Genomic DNA, 20757 nt, shown 5'->3' with positions numbered 1-20757 from the left:
TCTGAAGATCTACAGAGGGTTCCCCTCAAGTACTCAGTTAAATAATAAGAGTATGTGAGAAACTACTTGCATAATATGTGAGAAAGAGCTGAAGAGAATAGTGTTAGGAACTCACACAGTGTCAGGAATAAAGCCTGTTCCCAAAAACAAGAGTGGAAAAATCTGATCATTTAAAAAGCATCAGTTACAGTACTAAGAAGAGTCTTGCCTCAATAGTGAGGAAAAATTAACTGGAGACTAAACACAGCTCTGGTCCTATCTAACAAAACTTAAAAATAAGTCCTGAAAGAATTAAACTATTTCTAAGAAACTCAGCTGTGTTGTAGACAAAGCTCAAGAATATTTACAGGAAAAAAAAAAAAATCTAGCATACAACAGGGTAAAAGTCACAATGTCTGGCATCCATTCAAAAATTACGAGGCATTCAAAGAAGCAGAAAAAGACAGCCCATAATGATGAGAAAAATCAATCAATTGCAACTGATCCAGAATGAATGTAGATGTTAGAATTAGCAGACAAGGACATTAAAACATCTGTATTCCATATGTTCAAAAAAACTGTATGTAAAAGCATGTTAAGAGATATAAAAAAGATCCGCATCAAAATTCTAGAGATGAAAACTATATTGTCAAACTTCCCTGGTGGCACAGTGGTTAAGAATCCGCCTGCCAATGCAAGGGACACAGGTTCGAGCCCTGGTCCGGGACGATCCCACATGCCGCGGAGCAACTAAGTCCATGCACCACAACTACTGAAGCCCGTGTGCCTTGAGCCCGTGCTCCGCAGCAAGAGAAGCCACCGCAATGAGAAGACCGTGCACTGCAACGGAGAGTAGCCCCCGTGCGCTGCAACTAGAGAAAGCCTGTGCACAGCAACGAAGACCCAATGCAGCCAAAAATTTAAAAAAAAACAAAAATAAAAAACAACAACAAAAAAAACTGTATTGTCTGAGCTTAAAAAAATTGGATTGGACTAATGACAGATTAGACACTGCAGAAGGAAGAAAAGATCAGTACACACTTAATAACACCACAATAGAAACTACCTAAAGGAAATACACAGATAGTAAAAAAGACTTTAGTCTTAGCAATGAACAGCAAGCTTTGAAAATGACATGGAATGATTATGGTCTAATATGTATCGGTGTTGATAGCTTCTTTAAAAATTGAAGTATAGGTGATTTACAATGTTGTGTTAGTTTCAGGTGTACAGCACAGTGATTCAGTCTTATATATATTCTTTTTCAGATTCTTTTCCATCACAGATTACAAGATGTTGAGTAGAGTTCCCTGTACTATACAGCAGGTCCTTGCTGTTTATCTGTTTTACATATGGTAGTGTGTATCTATCTGCTAATCCCAAACTACCAATTTATCCCTCCCCCGCCCAGCACCCCCACACCCCCTGCTGACAACTTTTAAAAAGAATCTACTCCTGGTCATCTTGAGTGGAAGGAAAAGGAGAGAGGGGGATGGCTTGTAGCCAATATACCACATTTGGTATACTTATTATGGGTTGCCAGTCCCTAAAATTTCACTGTTACCTTTTCATTCACTTTCTTTGCCCTTCCACCCTTGTTGGAGTCATACTCTCTCTTCTTCCCTCTTTCTTGACTTCTCAGAAGGCCAGAGCTCCTATGCCACTTACCCACATTCTATCTTCTGGATATATGTAGCCTTCCACTGGAACATCTACAAGAGATTTGTGTGTTCCCCAAATAGCTGTTTGCTCTAAAATCCTCCTTTCTTCTAACCAAATAAAGCATCCATTTCCAAAATGACATTACATTTTAAGTATTACTTGATTTAAGTAATAAGCACTAGAATATATGTGACTACCCAATTTAACTCTTCTGGTTTTGCACTTGTCATGAATTAACAAGTTAAAGTTCATTAATTCAATCAAGAAGTATTATTACAAACTAAATTGAACCAGATACAATAATAAACACTGGCAGTATAGTCCCAATCCTGAAAGAAACTACAGTCTGATGGAAAAAACAGACAAATGTATTCACAATTACAGTAATACATACTATGGACTAAGAGAACAGTACATATACAATGCCAAGGAAGCACAAAAAAGGGACAACTCTATGAGACAGGGCAAGCTTTCTGAAGTTAGTGAAGTCTATCTAAGCTAAATCTTTAAGGCAAGAAATTATTCATGTGGGAGAAAGAGGTATTCTGGCCCAAAATAATAATACATGAAAAATAATATATGAAGAAATACATGAAAAGCAGTAAGGTACAAAATATGGCATATTTGCGGAATTTCAAGTGGTTCAGATTTGGGGGTAGAGTGGAGGGAGAAAGCAAGTGAGGAAAGGAAAAGAATCTTCAAATTTTCTGGGAGGAAAAATGAGAGAGCAAGTCGGGGTTTCACCCTAATGGGGATCCAAGATGACCCATCAAAGCTGCTAGAAACTGTGTCCTGTCATCAAGCTATATGGGAAAACCTTCCTTCTACTAAAAACCAGGGAGGACTGCATCCCTCTGAATCAGGGGATGGCAAACTATGGCTTTGGTCCAAAGCTGGCCCACCACCTGTTTTTGTACAACCTGAAAGCTAAGTGTGGTTTTTACATTTTCAAATAGTTGAAAAAATTCAAAAGAAGAATATTTTGTGACACATGGAAGTAATATGAAATTAAAATTTCAGTGTTTATAAAGTTTAACTAATGAAGTGAGAGAGTGGCATGGACTTATATATACTGCCAAATGTAAAATAGATAGCTAGTGGAAAGCAGCCGCATAGCACAGGGAGATCAGCTCAGTGCTTTGTGACCACCTAGAGGGGTGGCATAGGGAGGGTGGGAGGGAGACGCAAGAGGGAGGAGATATGGGGATACATGTATATGTACAGCTGATTCACTCTGTTACAAAGCAGAAACTAACACACCATTGTAAAGCAATTATACTCCAACAAAGATGTTAAAAAAAATAAAGTTTAACTAGAACATAGCCACACCCATTCACTTATGTATCATCGATGACTACTTTCTTGTTACAACAGCAGAACTGAACAGTTATAACGGAGACAGCGTGGCTTGCAAAGCCAAAAATATTTACTATCTAGTCATTAATGGAAAAAGTTTATGGATTTCTGCTCTAAGTTAGGAGTCTTTCAAAATCTCATCTCCTTCAATTAAGTCTCAGCTTATCTGTTCAGAAGTTCTTATAAGAAATCTCATACAATATTAGATAAAAGACTAGTTACATTATTTGTGGATATAAAAGTATTATTTTTTAATTTCATAAAGTAATTATTGATTTCCATTTCCATATTTTCTTAACTATATGAAATATCAAATTTTGCTTGCAGAACTTTATCCTGCAGTTCTAAATGAATTAAATATCTCCAGTTATATGATTTCAAGTTATAATTTTTAAAACTGTATTTCCTTCTGTTAACAGCAGTCTAGCTATACTTATTTCTTGGACCATTAATTAAATAAGAAATGTTATTCTAATATTCTGAAACTGATAGCCCTTTGAAAAAATTCAAGAGGAATGATGAAAAGAATAATATGCCAAAGTAAGCTAATCTAAGGCTATTTCTAAGGTATTTGATTTATAATATGGATTGTTAAATCAGAATATTTTTCAAGGGTTTAATTTATTTTTTGGTTGTGTTTTACTTCTATTCTCAATAGAAAAATAAGATCATGATTTACTATTGCTACTGATTTAAAAGACTCTATAATTCCCAATTTGGGCTCTTCAACACTCCTTTCTGATACAATTTCAACATCTCAAGAGAGGTGATCAAATTTACTTTTGCTGATTTTTAATATATCATCTGTTGGTCCAACTGGCATCTTCAAAACAGTATTTCTAAAAAATAAGTTTAAAAAGTGAAAATTTCAGTGTTAGTAACCTTTGAGGGATCTGGGCAAGACCTAGAAAAGTTAGAAGGCAAGTAGATTCTTGCCAATCAGCTGACAGCATGCTTTAAAATGGAGAAGAAAAACAATATTCTACTTAAGAGTTGAGGGTAATATACTCTTATTTTGAAGTTATAAATTGCTGACAAGGGCTTCCCTAGTGGTGTAGTGGTTAAGAATCCGCCTGCCAATGCAGGAGACATGGGTTCGAGCCCTGGTCCGGGAAGATCCCACATGCTGTGGAGCAACTAAGCCCATGCGCCATAACTACTGAAGCCCATGCGCCCTAGAGTCCGTGCTCTGCAACAAGAGAAGCCACAGCAATGAGAAGCCTGTGTACCACAATGAAGAGTAGCCCCCGCTCGCCACAACTAGAGAAAGCCCACGCACAGCAATGAAGACTCAATGCAGCCAAAAATAAATAAATAAATAAATATATTTTTAAAATAAATAAATAAATTGCTGACAACACTGCATGGTCAATAGACTATGAAAACTGAGTAAACGCAACATGCTATCAAAAAACAAAACTTATAACAAAGATATGATACCTAATAATACTCATAACTACTCAGTAATTGGATATAAATGATAAATCATTCATATAAATTGTCATAATTACTCCAGAACAGTAAAGACTATAGAAACCATATGGTTTCATATCTATGAGGAATAATTCAAGGAGGTAGGTAAGATGAGTATTGAGAACAGAAGATTGAAGGGAACACTTAGCAGTTATTTTCAAATACTTGGGTTTTATGAGGAAGAGAGATTAACCACTCCATGTGACTCTGGATGACAGAACTAGAAACAATGAGAAGACAATAATGAAAACAGATTTTAGCTCACCATAAGGAAAACATTTCTACTTTGTAACAGCCAACAATGGAACTCTTTACCTATGAGGCTTGTAGTATAATGGAAGAGTATGCAAATTTGGAATTAAATGGATCTCATATTTGGAACCTATCCCTGTCTGTTCCCAGAACTACAAGGTTGCTTGACCTCTTGAATGTCAAAGTCTATCGTAGGGGTGGGGGTGGGGGGGAGGTGGGAAAAACACCATCTACCTCAAAAAGAGATTGACAAGTGACATATGATATGAATACAACAACTGTTTGTATGTAAATGTGATTTGTATGTAAAGTTGGTACAAAGTGGTATGCAAGAACAAAAGGTTATTTCAATAACAGTAATTATCAGTGGTGGTTAGGAACAGGGAAGCTGGAGCCAAACTCCTTGGGTTTAAATCCTGATGTTGTCAACTTGGCCAAGTTATTTAACCCCTCTGTATCCCTGTTTCCTAAGTTCTTCAAAATGGACGTTAACAGTACTTATAAGGCTGCTGAAAGGAATTACATAAGGCACTGATGACAGTGCCTAATGCATAATACATACTCTATAATGTTATCTATTATTATTATGTAATATTAGAAAAATAAATTCATTTTATTCTATAGTGAATTCCTTGTTATTACAAGTATTCCATCAAAGCCTTGAACATGTCAGAGATGGAAATTCCAGAAGTGAATAAGACAGTCTCAACTATATTCATTCATTCACACAGTCAGCAAGTATTAAATGAATATGTAATGCCTACAAGGGGCACTAGAGCACAGTGGTTAAGGGTACAGATTCCCAAGCCAGTCTGTGGATATGAATCCCCACAACATCTCTTAGTAGCTTATAAATTGGGGCAAGTTATGTAAGCGTAATATGCCTCAGTTTCTTCTTCTGTCCTATGGGGATAATTATAGGGTTGATGAGAGGATTCAATGAGTTAATGTAGGTAAAGTGCTTAGCACAGTACCTGATAGTAATACATCATATATAAAGATTAGCTGATTAGCTATTACTTTGACCACATGCTAGGCACAGTTTTAGACACCGGGAATACAAGAGACTGCTGACAAAGGTCCCTGCCTCACAGAACTTACATTCTTTGTAGGGGTGGGGTAGCACTGATAATAAACAAGCAAATAAAGAGTAATGACAAACACTAATATCAGTGATAAGTGAAGAAAAAGCAGGTTAAGGGAATAGGGAACAATTGGGGAATTCAAGTTGAGATAGGAAGGTCAAAGAAGAACTCTTGAGAGCCTGGGGGATGAGCATTTCCATCTAAAAGAAAAACAGAAGGAAAGGTTCTGAGCAGGAAGATGCAAGGTGTGTTAGAAGGAATAGCGAAGAGGCCAGTGTCATCCACCGGAGCAGAACATGGGAAGAGAAGGGCAGCAGGAGATAAGGCTGGAGAGTAAGCCAGGTTCCCGGTCACTCAGGGCCTCAGAGACCAGAGTGAGGACACTGGGGTCTGAAGGAAAACAAATGGAAGGTTTAAAGCACAGGGGTGACAAAATCAGACCTGCACTGTAAATGATTCACTCTGGCAATGACCTCTAATGAATTATTTGACTCCAAGATTTCCTGAACTTAATCATTCTACTAGTAATAGAGGGACATCTGCACATCTGGGAAATGGAAACGATACATCATGATGGCAGACTGAAACATTTCTGCTTGGAAGCTGAGCATCCAAACCCAATAATGAAGTTGCTACATTGGAAACAACAAAGCATTTACTGCAGGGGAGCATTCCATTTGTGTTTGTTAGATTTCACATATGAAGTATTGTTTAGAAACGTTTAAGAAAGATTTGACAGTGGTTTTGGAATGTTGGGGGAAAAAAGTGAGGAATTATGATTCCAGAAGGGAATGCTTGAGATATCAACAATGCCAGATTCCAGAGAGGAACTGTACACCAAAAGGATGCTCGAGGGCTGTGGGGCTGTACCATTACCATGACAATCACATACAGATGCTCAAGAAACAAACCAAGGGAAGGTATTATGTGAAGAGAAGTGAAAATGTGAGTAGTCAAAAGTCAAAAGAGAAATGAGATTGTTCCCATATGGCGATCTTTTGGATGTGAGTTTGAAAATTTTCAGGGAAGAACAAAAAACTGGAGGAACACAACCAGGACTTTGAGCTAAGCCACTGAGAGGGGTGAGGAGTGTCATTTCCCTTTCAACATGGAGGTGTCCTCGGTAGCAATACAATCCTGAATAGCAGTTTGTCAAACACTAAGCTTTCCTAGTCTCGACTACAAAACTAAGAAGAAAGATAAAGGAAAAAAATAAAGGGAAGGAGCCAAAAAAAGGTGTGTGTTTTGGGGCACGGGAGGTGACTGGGAAGAAAAACCATTTAGTAAATCAAAATTGCTCAGATTTATATGGAATTCTGGGTATCTTTTCAGGGGAACTGAGTAATTTTTAGAATAGCAATATTTTTCAAGAGCCAGTCTTGGCCTTGGCAAGGAAATGGTTATCACTGAAGATAAGGAGCAACGTAGAAGAATTCAGAAAGAAACCAAAGCTCTGGAAAAAGTGAGGCTTTTTTTGGTTCATTGTAAAGGAACATAAATTAGCCTCAAACCCAATCTCCGCCTACCCCCCAACTTCCCAGAGTCCTGTGCAGCCCACAGAAAGTGGAAGTGAGCCAAAGCCAACAGTGTGGGCTGAAGCTCTGTGGATGAAGGGTGGGATGGGCTCGGGGGGACCTGGCTGGCAACCCAATGGAATCACTTGAAAGCACTGCCACAAAATGGAGACTAAATAATCACTGAGGACTTTCAAAATGCACAGAAAATGGGATACGCTTAGCAAAATCACAGAAAAGATTCCCTACTTCAACTCATTTCAAAAAAACAAAAACAAAACCAGAAAGGATAATAGAAAATGAAACAAAGCAAAACATACCTGTTCTCTTACCGGTCTTTAATTAAAGCATAAAATACCCTCCCTCTTCTCTCCTCCCAGCCACCCTGGAACGAATAGGGACCCGGCCACAGCTCAGGTAAAACACTTCGGCCTTCCAGCTACAAAGAGTGGAGATAGCAGACAATAGAACTGGTGATTCATTACAAAAGAATACACTCCGGAGTGGCCTGCTGCCACTTGGGCTCCCTGCACTATTTAAAGGAACAGCAGCCCCCTTTCTAACCTCCCTTATTCTTAACACCTTCCCTCCTCTTGGTCCTGATGGAAAACAGATTTTGAAGAAAATGCCAGCAAAGCACTGAGCTGTCCAAGAAAGGGAGGGCTTTGTGTTCCACAGAAACTGGCAGTCTTACGCTATAGTAGAGAACAAAAATTTTCTTTAACGTGTCCACACTGTAAAATCTTTTCCTCTCTGCCTAGTATACTTTCCCCTTCAACAACAAATAGTATAACCTTTCCTTATTAATTGGAGTTGAAGTCATTTGCAACTTTGTCTAATTTGACACATATTACAAGAATGTATCTCTTCTCCTTCCTTTTATTCCACATTGTTATTTTCACAGATGTGAGGAGATGCAATAATTTGGTTCACATGCTCTGAAAGAAGAGAGTACCTCAGTGAAATACTCCTATAACATATACAGGAATGACAGATAAACCTAAAGTTATTTTTTAAAAAGTCACATGAGCATGTTTGTCTACTATACTAGAATTCTGTAATTATATTGCCATTTGATTTTTTTTTAAAGCAAAACTCTGATAACTTATTGTAAATAACAGAGCCTTATAAACCAAAAACAGGCCTTATAAAACCAGAGCATATATAGTAACAATGTGTGTACACCGTGTAGCTACAGATATGGATCTAAATGTGATGAAAATGTCATCCACTGAAGGCCCTTCACCTTCTTCCACCAAGTGAGCGATGGAAACCACGGGATATAGAAATGTTAAGATCAAAGATGCAAAGAACCTAAGTGACAAAATGATGAAAACATATCTAAATACTTTTCTTAATATACTTGTTAAGATACTAAATACCACAATAAACTGTTTAACTTTGATAACTGAACCCTGAACACCGCAGGAATTTTCTATTCAGAAAGTTTATGTGACAGATCATTATCAAATATTGGGATTTGACGTCTGGCTCAAAAAACCAAAAACTACCCCCCCACCAAAAACAAAACAAAACAAAACCATAGGACAAATAAAGATTGGGCCTATCTTGCTATTTTATGTATGTTACATTAACATAGAAAGTATATACAAAAAACAAACATGCTGGAATATTGAAAATTCACAAGTTTGACATTCTATACTTTCCATTTGTATAAATTCAGGATGGGCAAAAATGAGTTCCTTGTTTCCTTCAGCATTCACACACACTGAGAAAATCATAATGATTTTCACTTACCTATTAGAATTCTTAACCTCCCCCAACTCCCTTTTTCCAGTTTCTATTTATCTCTTCTGCTTCATTCCTAAAATTATAGTTTCCTTAAATACTTATTATTAAGACCAAGATATTAAGTGTGCAAATGCTTGTGCATTCGAACTTGGGCTTGCACACGTTTACTCAGCTGCTCTAGAAACTAAGGGGACAGGCTCCAAGAGGCCACGGAAAACCTCTGATTATAAGAAGTCCTAGTTTAGATAACTCTTTCACTGATTTAAAAATATATACAATGAAAAGTCAAGTAGTTGAAAAGGCTCCAGTAATAGCTGAGAAAGAAGAGAGCTGGTACCCTCTAATATGGTCAGTTAATGAAAACTGAAGGAGGGCTCCAAGTTTAAGAAGTATCATCTCCCAAGCAACAAAGAGAAGCCAAAAACATGTTTTTTCTTTTTTAAAAAGTAAAGCAATATTTCAAAAGAGTTAATCGGGCTGATGATGAAGGGATAAGAAGTGGAAGAGAAAATATTTCAAGGGTTTCTCCACTTTCCAGAAGAGGGAGGGGTTTCTTAATAATCTCCAAACTCAGATCTGCTGAAAAATTACTACGGAAAGACATATTCTTTGAAACTTCCCTTTCCTCTCGGTCATGCTGGGAAAATCTCCTTAATGCTTTACCTCCTTCCAAACAGCACTGCGGGGCATTATATAACATTTAACAGAACAGGGTTCTAGCTCCTAAAATGATGCCTCTATCCAGATAGCCAGTTGACTCTCTCGCCCTCCGGTGGTGACTTAGGAAAAGAGAGAATACAAAAAAAAAAAAAGGGGGGGGGGGCAACCTCCTTAAAAGGAAAGCACTGTCCAGTGATGAAATTTCCCTACAGAGCATAAAAGCCTGGAGTGAAACTGATCTTAAGTCTGAGACTAAAGGACATGAACGTTCCACAATGCAAACGATTCTCATTGATAAATCACAGTCTCATCGTTTCCTCTCAACCTACATATAAAGAAAAAAGGGAAAAGGAACATACAGAAGGGTGCCAAGAAGAAAAATAGCACCACCAGGGGAAATTGGGGAAGAGTATTCACCTTTCCATTTGTCAGGAATGACTTGCTAAAATGCAGATATTGCCTGGTATAACCAAAGACAGGGGGAGAGAGAGAGGTGCAGGGGGGGGGGCGGGGGGGGGAAGGGAGAGAGAGAGAGAGAGGAGAGAGAGAGAGAGAGAGAGAGAGAGAGGGAGAGAGGGAGAGAGAGAGAGAGAGAGAGAGAGAGAGGAGAGAGAGAGAGGGAGAGGTCTTCCATTTCCTACTCCCTCTCCTTCAGATGTCTTTTAATACCCGTGTGATTGTCATTTATATATTCAGACTTGTTCTTCTGCCAGGGAGGGCTCTACCTGCTTCTGCTGCACCTGGATGCTTCTATGTTCTCACGGAAAACAGTCTTTGCCAATAACAAAGACATGAAAATGAAACATTTTTCTAGCCTTCATTTTTAATAAGCCATTTAGAGCAAAGGCAGCAAAACTGCAAGTCCATTGCCAATTCTGAGAAACCAAAGCAAATCAGGAATCAGATTTCCTTATAACACAAATTCTTCTGCAATTCTTAAAAGGAAGTCGATCCCTCTCCCCTCTTTTTGGCAGTCTACAAGAATCTCTTCCTACCTCTGCAGTCTCTCTCTCCCTCCCTCTTCTCAGAACCAAGACAAAGAGGTAGACAAATCCCCACAGGGTCTTTCCTGAGCTACAGCTGCACAGTACAGGAAACAGGAATCTGCTATGGAGCTAAGGGAGGGGAGAGAAAAAAGGATACGGATACACCACACACACGGACTCACAACAGGCACAGACTAACACTTTCCAGCTGATAACAATAATTCTGGCCCTTTCTAAAAAGACAATAATAATTAAAACTCTGGTGACTATGCCCCCCCCCATCTTATTTAGATCTCATAAACGAGAAAAGAAACGCACGGAAGAAACACAGATCTTACCTGAGTTACCATTTTCTTTTTCTCCATAAACCAAATGGAACAGATGATGAACACTTCAACGCGGTCGTGCTGGGGCACACCTTCCACAGCTTGCTTTCCACCCCCCTCCCCCCCCCCAAGTCTAGCTCTTAAAGGGTGGGTGATTGTTCTCCCTTTATCCCGTTTTCCTTCCTTTTTCTTTCTAGTGTTTCTTCCTTTCTTTTCTCTTCCTCTCTGGCAGTCTCTCCCCCTCCTTCTTTCTCCAGCTCCCTCCCATATCTCAGGCAGATGGCTGAAGGAAGCCCCACCCCCGAATGCCTAAGGTAATTAATCAGAGTAGAGCCCCACCTCTTCCTCCTCCTCCCACCCGCTCCCGGCAGGCTGACATCTCCCAACTCCAGAAACAGGCCTGCCGGAGAATGGCAGTTTGGTGTGTGCTTTGCGCACGCGTGTGTGTGTGTGTGTGTGTGTGTGTGTGTGTGTGTGTGGGAGGGGAGGAGGGAAGGGGGGGAGAGAGGGAAGGGCAGGCGCCATGTGCCCGCATATTTTAAGGAGTTTCTCCGATGGTGGCATTAATTATATGGCACGGGAAGTATTCACAGCAGCTTACCATAGTAAGTACAGATTTAAAATGTTCCATCTAAGAATACCTGATAATAAATAAGGAGCGAAACAGAAACTATTAAAAAAAATTTCCACTGATGTACAGTTTATAGATGCAGCGGATGTAATAAAAGATGAGAAGAGCTGCTCAATGATGGGCTGACTGGAAGGTTTTCAAGGAATGGAAATATGCAAGAAACTGCTTGCCCTAAGCTAGTCTAATGACTGCAAAGGACAAAAAGAGAGGAGGGAGGTAATTTAAGTGCTTCTTTTTTTCTACTGTAAAAAACCTGGGGATTCTGAAAAAGGTGTCTACAACCATGACTGCTTAAGAAGCTTAAGGTGGATACAAATTTGGCTGCTCAAGGCTTCCAGCTTCATTTAAAATTCTGATTAACTGAGAATTTACCCTTTGCGTTCCCCAGCCTTCTGCATCTCAGCCTCTATTGAAAAACATAAACCCTTTCTTGTACACACACTGGACATGTGTCATTACTATAACTAGTCATTGTTACTATAGAGTGCTATAGACACAGGAGGTTTGGGAGAATGTTTACTGAATGTAAGAGTTTCTTTTAACTTCTCTTAGTAAAAAGTCAATGAAAAAAAGCATAAAGGTGTGATTCAGTTCAGAAGTCCTGGTCAAAGTCATAATTCTGCCCTTTACAAGTGATCTTGGAAAAGTCTTTGACCTCTGATTATAAATGTCATATCTCCCTACTTTCTATTATTATATATTCAAATAAAGTAACCTATGTGAATGTTTGATGAGTTTATGATGTTTGTCTCATAAAAATAAAGATTTTCTGGGCTTCCCTGGCGGCGCAGTGGTTGAGAATCCGCCTGCCAATGCAGGGGACACGGGTTCGAGCCCTGGTCTGGGAAGATCCCACATGCCGTGGAGCAACTGGGCCCGTGAGCCACAACTCCTGAGCCTGCGCGTCTGGAGCCAGTGCTCCGCAACAAGAGAGGCTGCGATAGTGAGAGGCCCGCACACCGCAATGAAGAGTGGCCCCCGCTCGCCGCAACTAGAGAAAGCCCTCGCACAGAAACGAAGACCCAACACAGCCAAAAATAAATAAAATAAATAAATTTATAAAAAAAAATAAATAGATTTTCTAATTTTTTAGTATTCTAATAAATAAGATCCTATTCTAAAGGTTTTATTATATATTTTAAGTTATGCTATATTTATGTTATAATCTCTAATAGATTACCTGAAGAGCAAAGAGATTAATTCCAAAATTGAGCTTTCTATTTTTAAAATAAACACATAAAGAAATCAAAATTAAAAATCACAAATCACACCGAGAATACTTAAGTTTTTGCTGTCTCAATGAGGATTATTTGGCAAAATGTATAACCAAGCTTTAAAAAAATGTGCCGTATAATAACATTGGTTGGCACATTGCCGATGTAACATCATCATGCTCCCATCCAAATTAATAAGCATTTTAACAATTCTGAAAAGAACACAGGAACTACCAAACAATCTGGAGAGCCTGGAGAAACCGGCACAGTCATTGCTATTTACTGAGTACCTACAATATGTCAGGCACTGTTCTGGGCATTTTACAGCTATCCGTATACTTTTAGTATAACCTGTATGTGTAAAGAAATATGTACAAAAGAATGGGATCTTTAAACATTAGAAAACAACATTAAGAGAAAAGGAATAGATTGGTTCTGAACTTGTTCTTATTTAACATTTTTAGAAATGATCTGGAAGATAGAACATATTACATTCTCTGAATTTGCAACTGAAAAGCCAATTTGGAGATAAAATGCAGTCAAAAAATTTTAAAGACGAAGTGAGGAAGCAGAAAAGAGGTAGGCGAGTTTCACTGGAAGCAGGGGCAATGCAGTGTGCTTTTGGGAAAATCTAAATCATATTTATGGGATAATTATTTGCGCTTTCAGTTCTAATATAAGAAATAAACTGAGAATCACTGTAGACCATTCTCTGAATCCGCTGGTCCACAATAGTGCTAGGGGTAAAAAACCAGAAGCACCAAGACAGAGTCCCCCACTCCCCACCACACACACACACACACACACACACTCTCACTCACACTCACACACATGCTAGCCTTATGAAAGCCATGGCTGTCTTGAAGCTTGCAAACCCTCCATATGTATGGAAAGACAACAAAGCCCCAGGAAGAGATTTTTTAAATAAAAATGAGGGATTCCCACATGCAAAAAGTCTAGGACTAGGATAAAGGTTTCCCTAGGCCTGGTATTCATGCCTCTTTTCTACATTTAGGACCACTGTTTTATACTGCAAATAATAAACTTATAAAAGTCATTACCACAAGAAAGAGTTAGTGTGAGCTAAAAGTGAAAAAAAAAGTATTAAAATAATTTTCATCAACTCACTGATCATAGTGAGCACTGCACGAACTCAAGGATATTTTGACGTGCATCCCTGACTTTAAAGGGTGGTGTTATAGAGGACAATCTGCTCCCTCGTGCCCAAGTGAGAGAAGAGCAATTGAACAGTCCAGATCTGACCCAGCAAAACAACTGGAGGCCCCTGGTGGATGAGTGTGCCCAGTGGTGTACCAAGGAGAAACGCATTTCAGGGCATTTTCTGGGCAGGAGTGAGGGGGCTGGGGAGGTAGGCAGGCAAACAGACAATAAGAACGTCAGCTAAGGGAGGAGACCACATCCACCCTTGTGGATCAACCTCCAGCTTCCAGCACAGTGCCTGATATATGGTAGGTACTCAATAAATATCTGTTAATAAACAAACAAATGAAGGAACTTCTCCTAGTTGTCTCCATGTCTTCATTGTTTCTTCAGTGTTCCATGTAATCCCCAGAACTCCAGCTTCCTTTCCCCCATACCACTCAACGGAAATGGATCTTATTAAAGTCGCCAAAGACCTCTGATGGCCAAAGTCAATCAATGGACATGTTATATCTTCTTTGACTTGTCTGTGGCATTTGGCACTCCCTCCTTTTGGAAACTCTTACTCTCAGCTTCAAATGAAACTCTTATTCTGAGCCTTTCTTGATTTTCCTCTTTTCCTGTTAACTCACTTCCCCATCTTACTGTTTTTCCTCTGCCCACCTTCTATGTTGGTATTGCTTGAGGTGCCATCTTCAGACCTCTTTTTACTGCATACCACAGGTTCTTAACCCAAGGTATATAGTTCCTCACACAGATACCCTGGTGGAAATTTGTTATTTTTATGTGCGTTTCTGTGCAGAGAGGATCTACGGTATTCATCAGATTTTCAAAAGGGTACACATCTAAAAAAAGTTAAACAACAGTCCTTAGTTCCCGAGGCCTCCTGTTGACCAACATGCTTGCTGTAGGTGATGTAATCCATCCCATAGCTTCAATTACCACCCATTTACCTTGATGACCCCCACATTTCTATGTCCAGTCCAGATATCTCTCCTGAACTCCAGATCAAAATATCCAAATGCTAAATAATGGTCATCTCCATTTAGATATCCTACAAATTTCTCTATCTTAAAAGACCAAAACTAAATTAAATTCTTAAAATCGAATCACTAATTCATTTAGCAAATGTTTGAGTGTCTACTATGTGCCAGGCACTATTCTAGGCACTGGGGGAAAACAGTAAATGGGCAAAGGAGATAAAAATCCCTGTATGTGTGAAGCCTGGATTCTAGTACTCATTCTACCATGTTTGTTTACTTGGTGAAATGTGGTTAAACTTCATAACCAGTAAAAGAGGTATTAGTTCTTGAAAACTTACTCTGTGGTGTCTTATCAGGCAACTACATATATTCTTAGCTCATTTCATCCTCAAGACATTTTAATCTCCTTTGCAGAGATGAGGGACCTAAGACCAGGTGAGGCTAAGTATCTTGCCCAAAGTCACCAGAGCTAGCAAGCTGAAGTGTCCAGATTTAAACTCAAATTTGATGGGAAGTCTGGAGTCCTTCCAAGACTCCTCCTTCTCACTCAACACCACACCAAACCAGAAGCAAGTCTTTTTGATTTCTCTGAAATGTTGCTCTTTCTTTTCATCCCTAGCACCACAAATTCGGTTCTGACCTTATTATTTTGCATTCAGCCTCCTACTTATCTCCCTGCCTTCAGTCTACCCCTCTTCCCATGCAGGCTTCTTACTACTCTCAGAGCTTGATCTTTCTAAACACAAATCTCATCATGCCACTTCCCTGATTAAACTCCTCAACTACTGCCCACAGCCTAACAAGGGGTACAATTCTAACTCTTAAGTAGGCACCTAACACACATAACGTGGCTTCAGCCCCCTTGTCCAGAGCCCCGGCTTTCCCTCTCCCCACCCACTGCTCTCCTCTGCTCCTACCACACTTCACGACTTGCAGTTAGTTCCTCAACGACACCTCTGTTCTTTTCTGTTTTCTGTTTTTCCTCCCTTGAGTACGGCCTTCTATCTGGCTAATTCATCCTTCAAGGCTCACTTCAGGGATCCCCTGCTCCAGAAAGCCTTTGCTGGCCTACCTGCTCCCACACCTGGGTTAGGTACTCCTTATCCCTGTGCCTTAGCGCCTAAGCCATGGTTGATACTGTTTCTGCATAACTTTGACCCGACTGTGAGCAATCTGAGGGTAGGAACTGTGTTTCACAATCCTAACGCAGTTCCTAACCCAACGCCTGAATACCTAGTAGACGAATAAATGTTTGATGAAATCAAACTGTAATGCCTTGATTTCTACCTCTAGCCATTTATTTATCCATATGCGGGTACCTAAGAACGAAGAGCATCTCTGTGGTTATCAAAATACTATAAAAGCATTCTTTTCTTCCCAAAGAGTACTTGGAAATATCTTTAAATTTATAAATTTACTTCAGTATCTTGGAAATTTGAAAGGAAGATGTACAAAATGAGAGAGCGGGAGAAAGGCTTTGTTTTCGACTTTATTAGAATAGTTCAGATTCTAGACAAAACAACACTCACTGATTAAAAAAAAAAAAACAACTCACTTTAGGTGGTGTTGCTCCTCACAATTTTAGGGACTCAACCTTCCTACCTTCCACCCACTTACCAGCAATGCTATAAAAGCAGGTCCAAGAGTCCCTGACCAGAAGGCAGGGTTTGCTCATACTTTCCCAGGCTGCCCCTAACACCCAAGTGAAAAGCAACATTAAAGGGACAGCATTTCCGGCAATAATAAAAACTTGTTAGTATAAAAGCTTTTCACAGCATGTCCCTCTCATAACCCTAAATGTAAATAACAATTTACACCTAATAGATATAAATACCTTTCCAGAAGCATTTCCCAGACAATACTACTTTAATATCTCTTGTCCCAGCATTCTCTTTAATATAAATAAAGCCAAATTATAGATAATTCTACTATATCCTAGCTCATCTTCTCAGGGTTAGGCAGTGTTCAGTTATATATAACCCATTCTAGAAAAAAAGGTAAGCAAAATTTGAAATCAACTGCTTTAAACGTTATATGCTTATAAAAAACAAATAATCCTCATATTTATTTCCTGTCCCCCCAAATCAAACCTTTAGAACAAGATCACAAATAGTATACACTAAGACATAGGTGAGGCCAGAGATATTAGAAAACATCACTTCATAAATTATTAACTAGATTTGCATAAAATACTCCTTAAAATCTCTTTAAACTATCCCAAACTCTAGATAACTGAGTCATATATGCAATTGAAATTATGTGTACATTCTCTGTATTCTCTGAGAGACTAAGGAAAAGGTTCTTAGACAAATACTTAAAGGGATGGGACATAAACAAGTTTATGAATAACCAGATTATCAAGAAATTACATGATTAATCGGTGAAAACTGAAGTGTACTGTTTCTGCAATAATACAATATGCCACATCTCTATTACTAAATTACTGGAGATTCTGCTGGTTTTCTTCACCACTAAATCCCCGTGCCTGGCATAGTATCGGGCACATAACTCAAAAAACATTTGGTGAGCAATAAACTAATTTGAAATGAGAAATTAAAGTGTATATATATATATATATATATATATATATATATATATATATATATATATATATCCCCCTTGACAGCAAGGTCATCTGCCCACAAAGCAGTGGACAGCCTATGGGCTAAGTCACTCTATAGCATTCTGCAGACCTGAGCATCCTCTAGGCACATGTACCTTTTAGATAGGTCACTTTCTGTCTCTCAGTCTTCCAGATGCCTAATATCTTTAAGCTGTACTTGGCTCTCCTAAACCCTCAAATCAGAATACACAGCTACACCACCCAAAATGTAAGATCCTGCTTCTTCTCCCTCCAACTGCCCCATTCACCTCAAAATGATAATCAGTGCCAATGTGTTCGATGGGTGACAGGTGAAGTAAAACTGCCTCAGGAAAAACTGCGACACTAGAGGAACCCCTAACTTGCAACAAGTTGTCACATAACATAAAATTGACCATCTTAGCCATTTATACCGTTCAGTGGTATTAAATACAGTGGACCTCTGAAGAGCATGGGTTTGAACTGTGCAAGTCCACTTACATGCGGATTTTTTCACTGCACATGTACACAATCAGTGGTTGGTTGAATCCAAGGATGCAGAACCACTGATACGGAGGGCTGAGTGTGAAGTTATACATGGATTTTCGACTGAGCAGAAGGTCGGTGCCCCTAACCCCCACACTGTTCAAAGGTCAACTGTGTATTCATAATTTGCTACCAGCACCATCATCCGTCTCTGTAACTCTTTTCATCTTATAAAACTGAAACTCTAACACAGATATAGAGAACAAACGTATGGACACCAAGGGGGGGAAGTGGCGGGGGGGGCGGTGGTGTGATGAATTGGGTGACTGGGCTTGACATGTATACACTAATATGTATAAAATAGATAACTAATAAGAACTGCTGTATAAAAAATAAATTAAATTAAATTAAAAAAAAAAGAAAAAAACTGAAACTCTATACCCATTAAACAGTAACTCTCCATTCCCCCTGTCCCCAGAGCCCCTGGCAACCACCATTCTACTTTTTGTCTCTATGAATTTGACTATGCCAAGTACCTCATATAAGTGGAATCATACAGTGTCTGTCTTTTTGTGAATGGTTTATTTCATTTAGCATAATATCCTCAAGGTTCATCCATGTTGCTGCTTGTATCAGAACTTCCTCCCTTTTTAAGGCTGAATAATATTCCATTGTGTGTATATACCATGTTTTGGTTATGCATTCACCCACTGATGGATACTTGGGTTGTTGCTTCCACCTTTTGGCTACCGTGAATAACGCTGCTGTGAACGTGGGTATACAAATATCTTTCCAAGATTCTGCTTTCAATTCTTTTGGGTATATACTCAGAAGTACAATTGCTGGGTCATATGGTAATTCTATTTTTAATTTTTTCAGGAACCACCATACGGTTTTCCACAGCAGCTGTACCATTGTACATTCTTATCAACAAGTGCACAAGGGTTTCAATTTCTCTGCATCCTTGCCAACACTTGTTATTTTGTTATTTTTTTTGACAGTAGCCATCCTAACAAGTTATATTTTAACCATCTAGTCAGAGGTGATAAATGTCTAATCCAAAAGACTAATTTCAAGAACAGCTTCTCAAATAGATTTTTTATGGGTAGGGAGACTACACTCATTGTCCTTTAAATCATATCTAGCAAGCCCCTATCTACTTCCTCTGCCTGTATTTTAAACTGATTTGGCCCAGATTTGGTTCTGCAAAAATTATAACTAATAAAATAACCAATTTCAATTGCACACTCTTAAGACAGGCATGATTTTATTAACCATAAGAGTAATAAAAGGTCAAGTACCTAAAATACTTAATTGCCCTATGTTGAGAACTCACTTTGTTTCATTATCTCAACATTAGCAATTCTAGAACTACTTAATTTAAAAAATAGGGGCAAAACCTTTAATTTTTTATAAATACTGTACAATCACGTCCTCAATAACGTCCAATTGCATAACGCACTGGTACAGAACCACAAGTATTCATAGTATGCAACAAAGAGCTTTGATTTAACTAAGTACAAGAATATAATAGAAGCTAAAAAGAAAATTTTATAACTATAGTTGAGACAGTTTGGGTAGCAAACAATCATCATAAATGCACCATCATTTATAAATGCACTGGAAAAACCTGTTACCCTAACAGAATTAAGAAATAAGACTGTAACATAGTTTGGGATCCTTCAACTTAAAATTGCTTTTTCAATCACATTAACTTCCTTGATGTGGTGGAGAGTGTACTCTTAAATTTTAATATCCCATTACCTGCATTTCTAAGCTACCTTAATTTCAGATAGAATAAACCTAATAAATGGAGCAAAGTCAGGAAAGTGCTGTTTCAAATACTGAGCACCACATTTAACAGTACTAAATCTTAATGATTTGGGGTGGCAAATTCATTTTATCATAAATGAATAAAATTGTCCTGCCAAAGACTATCAGACATGTCATAATTTCTAAACAAGAACCCTTTAATCCACTTCACAATTTTTATTTCTGGGGAGAATGGCCAATTTTCTACATCAAAAAAACTTATTTACATATTACAATTCTGTTTTTCATAAATCTCCAACATCTCAATCTTCTTTGGAAACATTTTTACTTATTCAGCTTTTTTTTTATACTACTTATATTACAGTTATTACAAGTCCATTACTTTACTAGTTGGGTCTCAGAAATTTACTGTTCACAGATGTTTCTCTTCAAAAGAACATCAATATTTACTTGTAAGAAGCCTTGCTTCTAATCTAGTCTCATGACACATCCAGCCTTAAGCTGTTGCACAGACCAATCTATTGTGTTATGCCAGGAGAGAAATAGCTCACAGATAAATGAGACCCACAAATATATCAAAGCCTCATTATGGAAAATATATGCTCGATTTGAATAACTCAAAATCACAGAGAGTTATACAGTTAACATAAAACATGTAGTATAGACCAATGTCCCACAACATAGTTAAAGAAACATAGCCATATCCCCTCCCACATGACTCCATACTGGTAGCTCACGACGTGAACGAGAGTTGTGAGTTTACTCTAGAGAGCTTACCCAACAGGTCCAATTAAAAATAGCGTGGGTTAGCCTTTAGGACCAAAATACCTAATAAGATATACTGGTTTGTTTGTCACTTCCTTTAACCCTATGCATTTCTGTC

The 20757-nt window shown here is 38.5% G+C and overlaps 1 protein-coding gene across 24 annotated transcripts in view; it reads right to left on the bottom strand.

Moving 5' to 3' along the window:
• The window catches only part of RBFOX2 (RNA binding fox-1 homolog 2), a 266923-nt gene that overhangs the window by 82544 nt on the left and 163622 nt on the right, over positions 1 to 20757 (bottom strand). Inside the window, exon 1 of one of the 24 annotated variants that reach the window (XM_007165693.3) lies at positions 11058 to 11316. The exons of 22 other annotated variants lie outside the window; for them this stretch is intronic. In XM_007165693.3, the coding sequence (XP_007165755.1) occupies positions 11058 to 11084 (27 nt within the window). In that variant the 5' untranslated portion in view covers positions 11085 to 11316. Of the gene's footprint in view, positions 1 to 7641; positions 7754 to 11057; positions 11317 to 20757 lie in introns of those variants that run through there. One more of the 24 variants, XM_057557144.1, reaches the window with a different exon arrangement.

The sequence above is a fragment of the Balaenoptera acutorostrata genome, chromosome 11 (assembly GCF_949987535.1).
Source record: "Balaenoptera acutorostrata chromosome 11, mBalAcu1.1, whole genome shotgun sequence".
NCBI classification, from domain to species: Eukaryota; Metazoa; Chordata; class Mammalia; order Artiodactyla; family Balaenopteridae; genus Balaenoptera; species Balaenoptera acutorostrata.
This window is presented reverse-complemented; position numbering and strand designations above follow the sequence as displayed.